At 34.0% G+C, this 13,401-nt stretch overlaps 1 protein-coding gene across 1 annotated transcript in view; it reads left to right on the top strand.

The window, feature by feature from the left end:
* The window catches only part of LOC128983317 (uncharacterized), a 29,054-nt gene extending 20,899 nt beyond the window's left edge, over positions 1 to 8,155 (top strand). The window contains exon 3 of the mRNA XM_054402562.1: positions 6,539 to 8,155. Coding sequence (XP_054258537.1) covers positions 6,539 to 7,339 — 801 coding nt within the window. The 3' untranslated portion in view covers positions 7,340 to 8,155. The remainder of the gene's footprint in view (positions 1 to 6,538) is intronic.
* The last annotated feature ends 5,246 nt before the right edge of the window (positions 8,156 to 13,401 follow it).

The raw sequence follows: 13,401 nt of genomic DNA, 5'->3' as shown, positions 1-13,401 counted from the left end.
GAGTGTGGAAACTGTTTATGACGATTAGATTAAGGTATCTACAATCCTAAAATGCTATGGGAAAGGAGGAAAATTGGTCCGTGATGTAGGAAGTGGTGAATGAAGTAGTAAAGGCGAGTTGTTCGGAGTGTGGGATCTGTTTATGACCAATAGATTAAGGTATTTGCAATCCTATGATGCTATGGGAAGGGAGGGAAACCGGTCCGTGACGTAGGAAGTGGTGAAGAAAGTAGTAAAGGCGAGCAGTCCGGACTGTGGGAACTGGTTGTGACGATTAGATTAAGGTATCTGCAATCCTAAAATGCTATGGGAAGGGAGGAAAACTGGTCCGCGACGTAGGAAGTGGTGAAGGAAGTAGTCAAGGCAAGCTGTCCGGAGTGTGGAAACTGCTTATGACGATTAGATTAAGGTATCTACAATCTTAAAATTCTATGGGAAGGGAGGAAAACAGGTCCGTGACGTAGGAAGTGGTGAAGGAAGTAGTAAAGGCGAGTTGTTTGGAGTGTGGGATCTGTTTATGACCAATAGATTAAGGTATTTGCAATCCTATGATGCTATGGGAAGGGAGGGAAACAGGCAGTGACGTAGGAAGTGGTGAAGGAAGTAGTAAAGGCAAGTAGTTCGGACTGTGGAAACTGTTTGTGACGATTAGATTAAGGTATCTGCAATACTAAAATGATATGGGAAGGGAGGGAAACAGGTCCGAGAAGTAGGAAGTGGTGAAGTAATTAGTCAATACGAGCTATTCGGTGTGTGGGAACTGTTTATGACGATTAGATTAAGGTATCTACAATCTGAAAATTCGATGGGAAGAGAGGGAAACAGGTCCGCACCCGTAAGAAGAGGTGAAGGAAGTATTAAGGTAAGCAGTGTGGAGTGTGGGAACTGGAAACAGTTTGTAGCAGTTAGAATAATTTATCTGCAATGCTGAAATGCTATGAGAAGGGATGGAAGCATCCCCATGACATAGAAAATGGTGAAAGAACAAGTAAAGGCTAGCAGTGCGGAGTGTGGGGAATGTTTGTGGCAATTAGATTAACGTATCTAAAATACTGAATTGCTGAATTGGCTTCGGAAGTAAAGTTTGAGCGTAGTGTGAGAACCGTCTGTGGCAGTTAGATTAATGTATCTTTAATCCTAAAATGCTATGAGAAGGGAAGGAAACAGGCCCCACGACGTAGGAAGTGATGAAGGAAGTAGTAAAGGTGAGCAGTGTTGAGTGTGGGAATGGATTAATGTATCTGCAATGCTAAAACGCTATGGGAAGAGACTGTAGACTGTAGGTTAAAATGATTACGAAGCACGAATCGATACATATTTGGATACATGCAATCGTTTACAATAGAAATTTACAACTGAGTTGAGAACAGCTGATTTTTACTCCATAGTGCCATAGAGGCTAAAAACAATTTTTACTACCTAAAGAGTAAAAATGCTACTTTAGACCCGCAAAGCATGCATTAAAAACGACTGTTTTTACTGCAGTATGACAAAATCAATATAATGTGAACCCTTGATGACTCTGCTCAATTTTGTGGATGCCTCTGCAAACGCCACCTAGTTTAGTTTCTATATATAGGGTGACATTTTTAAATCTTAGGACAACTACTTGTTGATAATACATTTAAATAAGAATGAACTCCAATTTTTGGCCCCACTCGTCTCAAGAAGCCTCTCTGTTTGCCGTTTTCCGCTAACCGGTTCGCGGGCCCCCACAGCTCTCGGCCCCCCCCACATTGTGGGCCCTTCTGTTACGCCACTGTAGCTGACCATATGATTTTTATTCTGTGAATTGTTGTTTATGTTTAGTTTCTATTCTTTGTGTTAAGCCCCCCATACACTATCGAGCTTGCACCCAACCTGACAACCTGACCTGACGACGGACCCATCATCCAACCTGACTTATGTCGGGTGTTTCCCACACACTATCGAGCATGTTACCCAACAAGTCAGGTAAAATATTAGTTCTGAGATGGATTTTGAAACGACTGTTAGCTGTTTCAGGGGGATTTTTAGCGATGATTTTAGGGATTTTTAGAGCCTATGGAACTAGGCTCTTAAATTTTCAATTTTATTTTTAACGAACTTCAAATCACACTCTGGATACAGTTCCTTGCGCTTTTCCATCAGGATATCGTGCCCCTATGCGCATGTTTGTTGCAATAGATTTTACTTTTGACATCCCATAACGCCTTCTGGTCTCTGTAGAGTTAAATAAATTCTGACCAGAACTGTTTATTATTATTAAATGACATTATGGAAAATGGGACGGTTATCACGCACAACTCGCTAAATACAAGTTAACTGGAAACTGTGGCTAGTCTGGCGAGCAGTTTGACGGTTTCCCACACACGGTCCAACATGTTCGACAAGACGTTGGATCCCGACATGTCCGTCCAACATGTTGGATAGTCTATGGGGGGCTTTACCGTAATGAAATAATACACTCTTTACCTGATTTAGCTTTTATTATTGTTTATAAAGAGTTACAACAAGGCCCCAGCGATTAATTCAGCCGTTAGTTACATCTATGAAAATCTGTATTGATGTCAACTACGAATCTACGTTTTGATTCATTATTTCTTTTGCCCACAACCATTTCTTCTGAAGCTCATGAAAAATTATGCATAGGGATTTTCAAATAAAACTTTGGTTAGTCTTAACTATACCATACGTTTCAAATCACTATATTTTGTGCATTTGGTGAATTTGGGTTGCAAATTTGTTGAAGTATCAATAATAAGGCTAAAGGGTCAATAATAAATCAATAATAATCAAAAATGAAGGCAAACATAAGGCCTAAAATGACATCCCTGTGTTTTTACTTCCCTTCACTTCAAAACTATGTGTAGCCAAATTAATTACCCTATTATCCACACAAATGCTGTCTTCACTTAAAACTGTAGGTTAAAATAATTATGAAGCACGAATCGATACATATTTTCGATACATGCAATCGTTTACAATTGAAATTTACAACTGAGTTGACAACAGCTGATTTTTACTCCCTAAAGAGTACTTTACACCCGCAAAGCATGCATTAAAAACGACTGTTTTTACTGCAGTATGACAAACACAATATAATATGAACCCTTGATGACTCCGCTCAATTTTGTGGATGCCTCTGCAAACGCCACCTAGTAAATCAAAACGTGAAGTTAATTGTAAACTAGCATGCGCCCCACGTTTTTCGTTTTAAATATTTCAAGTATTTATTCTCTCAACATATTTATAAATTATTTTATAGTTTTAGTGTTTTTAAAAACGTGACATTTAAAAAAAATTATTTTTATTTATAAACTATTTAGATTGACCACATTTTATATATTAAGCTTTTTCCTGTATCTCTAATAACAAAAATACAGCAATATGCCGCCTTTTTCCAATATAGCGGCTGTAGCACAACTTTAATTTTAGGAAACTTTAAGTATGTTCAATTGGAAGCTACACCCAACATCTGTACCAAATTCCCTGCTTGTGCTAATTTTTTTAGGTTTATGGAATTTTTTGCTTATTTGTACGGTACTATATATTGTAGCAACCAATGCCCTTTAGTTTTTAAAACAATAGGGTCCATTTTCAATTTTCAGAGTTACTTTCTTGACTGTTATATTGATGTATGTTTTTAAATGTTTGTGAGCTTAGTTTAAAAGGAATGTTTATCTTCTGGGCTGAAAAGGTAAATAGGTCTGTCATGACGAAATTTTGTATTATGATCAGAATCAATGAGTAAGTGAAAAGAGAGAGCACTGCATTGTATGCACTCTTGTCATCCATTAATCTTGTATTATGTGGCTTACACTTATCTCGTCTGTAATGTCTATTACTATTCTTCTCAATAGTGGTTATAATAATCTCCATCTACATTGACTTCTTTTCCAAGTCTTTTTATACTGTCATTCCTGTGACCAGTTCCCTGCCTTTGCGGGGTTCAGAGTATAATCATTCCATAAAATATATATAGAGCCAAAACATATTTATTGGCATAGACAAAAAGAATCAGACCGTCAGCTGTGCTGCGGTTACCATAGGTTCTGGCGCACACCTCTGGGAGCGCCATTTAGTTACGGCGTACGCGCTATGTAACTACAAGGCGCTCCCAGCAGTGCGCGCCAGAACCTAATCATCCTAGATGGACGCAGCTTGGCTGACAGCCTATGTTTAATTCTTTTTATCTATGTTATTAGGAAGAACTACACTAACCTTAAATGAAAGGAAATGTAAAAGCAAAATAATTGAAAAACGATGCTTTTTTATGGCAACTAAGCAGAAGTTTTTTTTTATCTAGGCCTATATGCTTTTGTTATAGAAAATATTAAACTTTGTATTTAAATTTCAGTTAACATTATGGTTTCTTAATTATTTTTCCAGTTTTTCTATGATCACTACCTTTATTTGAGCCATCTCCCATCATTCTACCATGTAAAATATGCTTACCAAATTTACATAAAACAATACTTAAATCTCCATATACCATATAGGGGAAGAAAGTAACAATTGCCTTGAATTGTTAAAATATTCATTTTCACTCTTGAACTGTCAAAATTTTTATAAGACATACCACAGAGAAATAACTTGCATGTCTCAACTGGATATTACATCATCTCTGGTTTGATTATAGTATACATTGCAGAGTTGACAGGCAAATAAGTAATCAAAATGTTAATATTGCATACTAGCTTAGCGATTTATCACAATCACCTGTATTGAAGGTGATTTGGAAGGTAAAATTTAGGGAATCAGTGGGGTTACTAACACCAATGCGACCAATTGGTGCAAAAAACTTAGGGGTGCAAAAAAACTGACACTCTGGAAAATTTCAAAAAAATATGTTGAAGCAAAATATGTGAAAAAAATGATCGTGGTTCTGTTACAGTCACAAAAGAATTTTGGTGACTTTTGTTTACTATTAACGTTATTCCTTGGTGAACATCTGTACTTATTGCGTTCTTTAACCCTCCGAGTGTCCCTAGTTTTGGCCTTAATGTTTGCCTATTTTTTGCGCATTTGCAAGGTTTTATTAAAACGGATCTGAGAAGCTTAAAAACAATGTTAATTATACTGTTCTATATACAGTACCATTTTGTTTGGAAAATCATGGGCTTCAATATTATACATAAAACATAAGGAACATTTGTTTCAAAAAATTTTTTAGGTACAAAAAATATTTTGAAAAAAAAAAAAAATAAGTTCACGCTCAATGAAATTGTATAAATTATAGGCCTATAAATATTTGAAAATAGCCACTTTGTTCTAAATTTTATGAGGATTGCAAATATATAATAATATAAGGAAGTAGATTTGCAAATAAATAAGTTATGGACAAAAAACAGATTTCAGTACATAGCGTTTAGCTAAGAATGCATAGCCTAACCATAGCTAGGAATCTGGCTGATAATTTACATCAATATCACTACCTACTTCTTCAGGATCATCAACCAACCTTTCAAAATCGCTTAAATCTTCTTAGAATGCACCACGTATATCACTACTTTTGATTTTTAACACTAAAACAATGTTAAACGTAATAAAACACATCAGTCATCGGTCCAAGGTTAAGCAAGCTGTTTACAAATACGCACGTCAGCTATCTGCTAAAATATTTTCGGAACTAAAATGAATAGCGCTTAGAGACAGACCTCCGGAGAAAGCTCTGAATCTGTAAAATAAAACGATACCTAACTCGATCCAGTTCAATCCGATTTCGTCAGTCATAGAGCCTTCGCCGTAAACAGTGTTTGTGAGTTAAAAAATCGACACAAAACACTACACAAAGTGTGTTATGTGTCGATTTTTCGACACATAACACTCGGAGGGTTAAAAAAGATTGCTTTTGTTTATTTATCGTTGCCAGCTACAAAGATAGACAGTTAAAATCTTTCAGGATTATTTTAGTAACCACTACCACGCGTCTCTGTCAGTTGCGGTGGATTGCTTAATGTATTTTTGAGAGCTGTTGTTATTTTTATTTCTCAAAGGTTGAAGTCTATGCTATAATGTTCAAACTGTCATGTTCAGTTTTTTAAACCCAGATAATTTAATACAGTTTTCTGACAAATAACTTGCAAAGTCAGCCTCTGAGTTTGGTCAATGAAGTAATTCGCTTAAGAAATGTAGTCAAAGACGATATCAAAAGTAATTAAATAAGCAAAATCAACCAGTTGGCTGATAATCTATTGATTAGGAATAAGTATATTGTGTCAAACAATATTCAAGTGTGCCAAACGTATGTAAAACATTCATAATGTTTCTTACATTACCAGTAACTGTTCCAAGTAGTGAAAGTGCTTTTTCCAAACTAAAAATAACAAAGAACTACTTAAGGAATTCTATGTCCAATACTAGTCTGTGTGATCTAAATTAATTAGTATTGAACATTAATGAGCTCCGTCTTTAAGCTGAAGATGGTTCCTAGATGAGAAGGCCCCTGAAAATAGAGTCAGATAGGTCAGGTAGCCAAACAAACTCGGAAAAGAAAAACCAAAACTTTTAATAAGTTATCTATATAAGATGTGAAACTATTTTTTTTTCTTTTCAGGAAAACACTGAAACTAGATTGAAGAACATCTTGTCATCTCTACAAAAGATAGTAGAATGTCCAGTATGTCTGGACACAATCCAAATTCCATTTAATACATGCAACAAAGGCCATGGGGTTTGTAACTGCTGTTGTGAGAAGTTAAGGAATTGCCCGACTTGCGAAGGTCCATTTATAATAGAGAATCCTGTTTGTTTGAAAAACCTTCTGGAAGCCCTTCCTCGTCAGTGCAAGTACCATGGAGATGGTTGCCTAGACATTCTGGAGCCAGGGAGTGACCATGAGGAGTTTTGTGGTTTCAGACCTGCGAAGTGTAGGGAAAGTGATTGCAACACTGTGACTCCTTTGATAAAACTGGTGGATCACTATGAGAAAGAGCATTGTAACTCAGTCTTTCAGTACGAAGCAAATTCAAGTGAATGGTTTTTCATTGAAAACTTTGATCCTGAAAAACACTATGCTGGTCATATGCTTTTGTCTGTGTTTGACAATATATTCTGGATTACCCAAACTAATGATTTAAACCAGAAATATTTTGAGTTTACCTTTGAAGCAACTCCAATTGGAAAGTTGAAGAATGAATATTTTTTTAAATTAAAGATTCAAAGAGATAAGTTCAATTATCATTCATATGTATCTACATTGAAGGCTTCTGTGGTGAACTGTTGTGAAAAAAAGGGGGAAAGTAACTCAGGTTATGAAGAAAATTGCATGAGAATTCCACAGAGGGCCTTGTTTAATCTTATTGATCATGAAGGATGTCTTAATTATAAGTTGAAGTTTTTTGAATGCAAAAAGTAAAATCTCCTAAGCTACATTAAACTTGTACAATGTAAGTTTTGTGTATGCAGCTTTGTCATTTTAGGGTTTCATCCCTCAGCTGGGTAAAATACCAGCCTCTTCAATCAAGATAAAACGTGATCAATCCATCATGTTATGTATTTTTTTAGATTATTAAGGGGGTAGTTAAAATTTTTACTTGTGAACTAGTGATATGCTGTCATCATGGAGTATCTTATATGGTACAGTTCATTAGCAAAACCTCAACATCCAAAGTGAACGATAACTTTTTAAAGACCCCAAACTGTGCAGTGCAATATAGATAATTCGACTTTAACCCCCCCCCCCTTTTCACCAAAACCAACGTTAAAATGGTGTAACTTTTTACCAAACATTACGGGAACTATATTGCACAATTAGGAGGCAAAGTTAGCTTTCACTTTGGATGTTGAGGTTTAGGAATCTCACCATACTAATATCGAAGATAAAGCAAATGAGTATTATGATATGACGTTTACTTTGAACAAATATACAAAAGACAAAGTGTTCTTTACAGTGCCTAAACTAAATGATTTTGTAATTTTGAAGAGTTATATGATAGAGGAAACTTGGACAATATTATAAAGAATTTTAATTGTATGGTTTTAAAAAATGACAAATATCTAGAGTTGATAAGATACCATGATTATTGAGTACTGTATATGTAATGTAAGGATGAGCTAAGTGATAAATGACAGTACCCTTTTGAAAGTGTTAAATATGAGAATATGGTTTCCTATGTTCTTAACTACATGATTTTGATTTTTGCCACATATTGATGCAACAATGGATAACATGATAGCGTTTCTTGATACTTGATTTATAATGCTTATTTTTAAGATCTTACGCTAGTTATGTATTTGAAATATTTTGATAACTTGATGTAATCTATAAATATGATACTCAATTAAACTTTACTTGATTGTGTTTGAAATATTTTTTACCTAAAGTGATTACACCTAAAAAATCTTATAGTGTACAATAATACATACTTTTACCTTCGACCTTTGTATAAAGTAGCCGTTTCAGTTCAGTTCTTAGGATTGAAAAGAGTCACTTTTTTTTAGACCAACTAACAACACAGGTAAAATACTAATGAAATTCAAGGATTTTGCTTCAAACTTCAATTAATGTGATAAAGTAATTTACGCAATTATCCAGAAATGGGCTACAATCAAGGATTTGGTAATGGTAATAGTGGTAATCAGCTGTTTAACAATTTAATTGTTAACAATCGGTGCAATTAGTGATTCGTACAATGATTCGTTGTATCTATATCAGTGGCAATGAGAGGTTATAAACGTAAACATAACCTCTCTTAGAAGTTTTGAGCAGTGATTTTTAGTAATCAAAACACTGTCGTAGGTAAAGTAGTGAATGCAACTCGCGTAAATAGTGATAATGACACTCATAGTCGTAGAAGTTTTTAAGCCACTCGTCAAGGCTCATACCTTAAATCTTTTAGGTACTCGTGTCGTCAACACTAGCGATCCGTAATAGTATATTACACTAGTCCTGAAAATAAGTGTTTACTATACGAGTGTGGGATTGCCATACGAGTCAGGTAAACACATTTTGGACGAGTTACGTACGCCAAACTACTAAATATTTACAAATCTTTATATATGACCACCAACTAAAGAACTAAAAATCACTAGTTTCTAAGAGAGGTTATGTTTTTGTTTATTAACACTCATTGCCACACAAATACAGTATAATCAGCTGATTGGTGTCTGGTAAAACCAGGGAAAAAACTCATTGTAGTACAGTAGTACGCAATGAAACCCCATTTGATTAAGCTGGTGGCAAACAGCTGTTTTCTGGCTGGACTAAATCCTTGCATGGGAAGTTCGTCAAAATAGCATAGTGTGGTGTAAAATAATATTTACTGAAATGGTAATCCCCCAAACAATATTTTGGGTACCTACCATAATTATGTAGCCTACTTTTTCTTACATATTTTGGGTTATCATAATAATGAATTACCTTATATATAACCACCTATTTGAAATCTACTTCCTTTGCAAACCTATTAGGACGTTTTGATTGAATGGTTTAATAATGCACTTATTATCTACTTGTCTGTTTTTTACACCACCTATATTGATACTACGAGATGACTATGAAGATAACAAAATACCCCCGCCACAGGAAACCTGCAGACTAAGCGAATTTCCATTTGTCTGAATTGATTTTCAATTAAATCTATTTAAAAAACATTAAGTATAACGACTAACGAGTACCTTGGTTTGATGCTACAAGAAAACTATTAAAGTGGGTTATTTAGTAAAATATTAATAGCTAAGACAGATAAACATTACCCCCTAGATTGAATGCATGAAGGTTTTTTCACGGGGTCCATCAATTGTGTGTGCTTAGGGTAGTGAACATGATTGCATAAAGGTTCAGGTAGGTGCTGCAAGGGTATAAACTTTATTTACTGTTACTTAGTATGCAGTAAATAAATTTTCCAAGTCTGATCAAAATATATCCATGAACAAGCAAACTACTACATTTTACAATATTCTCCATATGAATAACATGGAATTTTAAAATTTACATTTTTAAAATTTTCTCCATTACCAATAACCGTACAAAAACATTTTGATATACTAAATTATTTGTTTTTTTAAGCTCCTTGAAAAGGTCACGAGAGAATTTTAAAAAATTTGTGTTTTGATGGTCAAAAATTAGAAAAACCATTTTTTACCCCCATAAAAACCTCGTAAAACCCCGTTCCCATGGTCTGATCATGCTGGTTCGCTAACTCATTCATGATTATCCTGCCTTACACCTTTAAACCAAATTTCATCAAATCTGACAAAAATTACTTAAGTTATCGCATACACGAACAAAGTAATCCTAAATAAAAAAAATTAAATAAAAAATGGTGGGGGGAATTGTATATATATACCTAATAATTTTTACGAATAACGTTTTTGGCCTCTGGGGACATTAAAATGAAAGAAGTAAATCTGTCCGGGCCTGGGTCTTACTGTGCTACCTACGGTACGGTAATAGCTACTTCCCTATAGGAAAATTCGCTTATAAGAAAAAATATGAAAATGGTAAGGCCAATTAACAAGAAAACATGTAATATGAGTATTCCTTCAACTATTTTATCAGCTAGTAGACTTATCAAGTTTATTAGTCCATACTCCTGGAAGGACAGACACATTCCTAGTAATATGATCATTCATTAGAATGTAGAAACAGAATTTCATGTGTAGTTTAAATATAAAATAACACAAGGTTTTGTATAATAAGCAGAATGTGGGAATAAACTTTGTTATATGTAAAAGAAAAAATTTCTCACTTTGAAAAGATATCTGATGTTCACAACTATTGTACTAGATCTAAAGATAATCTGTCTACACTAAGGCATAAGTATACAGCCATTCAAAATAGTTTTGAGTACCAAGGTGTTAGTTGAAATGTACAATTTCTTGCCTGCATCCATCAAAAACCTCTGTGTTTCAAAATTTAAACATGTTTGAAAAACTACTCTAACCCAGGCTTGCCTGTATAAACATGAAGAGTACTTTGGTTTAGAGTTTTAGTTATTTTAGTTGCCATCTTGATTGTTTTGTTTTTCTTTTAGCGAATTTCCCATATAGGGAATAAGCTATTACCGTAGTACTCATGGTAAGACCTGGACGCGGGACCGATTTTTTTTTTCGTTTTGAGGTCCTTAGAGGCCAAAAACACCATCCGTTCAAATTCATATATATATATATATATATATATATATTTATATATTTATATATATATATATATATGTGTCCGTCAGCACGATAACTCGAGCAAAAATGATCCGATTTTGATGAAATTTGGTACAAACGTGTAAACGTACGTTTATTCGAACGAGTTCGCGATCCAGCATGATCGGACCATGGGAACGGGGGTTTACGGGGGGTTTTATGGGGTAAAAATAGGGTTTTCCCATTTTTTACCCAAAAAACATAAAATTTAGCAATTTCTTTCCAAACCATTTTGTAGAGCTTAAAAAAACAAATAATTTAGTATATTGAAGCGTTATTATGAGCCTAATGGTTACAGAGAAAATTCCAAAAAATTGTAAATTTAAAATTCCCATGTTATTCTTATGGAGAATAAGTAAACTGTTGTAGTTTGCTTGTTTGTGAACATATTTTGATCAAATTTGGAAAATGTTTTTATTTCTTACTAACTATTCACATTTTACAAAAAAAACAGTTTTACCCTCCTTGATGCAGCAAACCTAAGTACTTCTTAAACTAATTCTATTTAAATCAAGAATAAATGTTATATTTTTAAGTAGTGTAAATCCAATCAGTCAAATGGAAATTCGCTTAGTCTGCAGGTTTGTTGCGGTGGGGGTATTTCTTTTGACGATTGTCATGAACTTTTTACTTAGTTTTAATGACAATAAAGCATTTCATTTCATAAACTAGTGTGGGCCCATTAAATTTAAGTTTCAAACTCTGTTAAATGAAATTCCAATTCATTCTACTTTTCAGATTGAATGAATCAGTCATCCACATGCATGTGCTGTCACATTTTAATTTCAATCTCTTCTTTACCCAATTGAAATACAACACAGGGTAAAGCCATATATCACATTCCCAGAACAAGGCCAAGCTGTCTTGGGCCTTGATTGTAAATCAGTAGATTTACTTCAATGATAGATAAAGTGTAGATTGTTTCATTTTGATGCACCCTATTTAATTTTAGCGTATCGTAACAGGTTTAAATTTCCAATTTTATATGTTACAGGCTGTCTAACTCAAAAACTAAAATGATTCAGACATGTTTTCAGGTTTTGAATTATACTACAATAAATTATATGGACTAAACTATCAATAAGTACAATCATTCTGTTTCTGCTACTAAAAAACTTTACAAATAGGAAAGTTTTTAAATTTAAAATCACAGTTCAATTTTTACTGTAAGGCAGCCTCAAAGTTTGAGCAAACCCAAAAGATGTATAATGTTTTTATTTATCTAGCTTTAATTTGTACTTTCTCCCCCTATACATTGTGTATGGAGAAAGTATTGATTTTGTCAAAATTTTCGAGTTTGAGTTTTGAGTGGATATATCCATTTTGGGTCGCCCTGAACCCAAAAAAGTGGTTTTCGAAGTGATGTCTGTCTGTGTGTGTTGGTGTGTGTGTGTGTGTGCCGCTGCAACCTGTAGTCCGATTTTGATGAAATTTGGTGTGTTTGTATTCATGGTATCTCCAGGCGTTTTTTTCATTTTTTTGTAAATTTTAATTTTTAATGGAGATTTCCCATAAAACCCATAAACTAATGGAAAAATCACATTTTTTTCAAAAATGATTTAAAAAAAAAATTTAGTATGTTGCAGCCCTTTAAATCCTGAACAAACAAATCCCATTACCGTAAAAATTGTGGTTCAAAAGTTATTTTAACTTATGTTGTTTCCCATAAAAACTCATAAAATAACAAAAAAATTGAATCTTTGGAGAAAAGCTGGTTTTGATTAAAATTAATATTTTATGGTCCTTATAATTAAAAAAAATAGTACAACACCCCATTGCTGTAACAATTACGGTTCAAAAGTTATTGCAACTTTTCTAATGTTTAACTATAAAATATCATATTTACTCTCGACGCTTACCCATGATAAAGATTGTTAACACGCTTATGGGAGAAAGTGTATGAGACCGTTGCGGAGTCAGAATGCTGATACCGTTTATTAATCTCACATTTAGGTATATATATAAACATATGAAAAGCTAATATGAATCATAAGTATCAGGATATTCTATTGACTTCATTCCAACTTTTAATAATTATTCCAACTATCACGGCCAACTGATGCTAGCTGGCGCCTTCATATATTATGCTGCATTTTGCATTTCATTGCTTCATTGAGTTTGTGTATCTACAGTTGAAGGCGCTTGGAGTGAGTAAAGAATCCTTGGAACATTATTATTTGCTCTTAACTCTAAAGTCAGATATACACATACAGATAATAGTCAGTAGCTATATATTTAGTCTATGCATGTTATACTTTATTATTGTCTGAACGGTGAGGAAAT

This window comes from Macrosteles quadrilineatus, unplaced genomic scaffold (genome assembly GCF_028750875.1).
Source record: "Macrosteles quadrilineatus isolate MER2022 unplaced genomic scaffold, UCM_ALF_1.0 Scaffold_1__1_contigs__length_201487025, whole genome shotgun sequence".
NCBI classification, from domain to species: domain Eukaryota; kingdom Metazoa; phylum Arthropoda; class Insecta; order Hemiptera; family Cicadellidae; genus Macrosteles; species Macrosteles quadrilineatus.
Note: the sequence above shows the minus strand (reverse complement) of the source record. Positions and strands in the feature narration are given on the sequence as shown.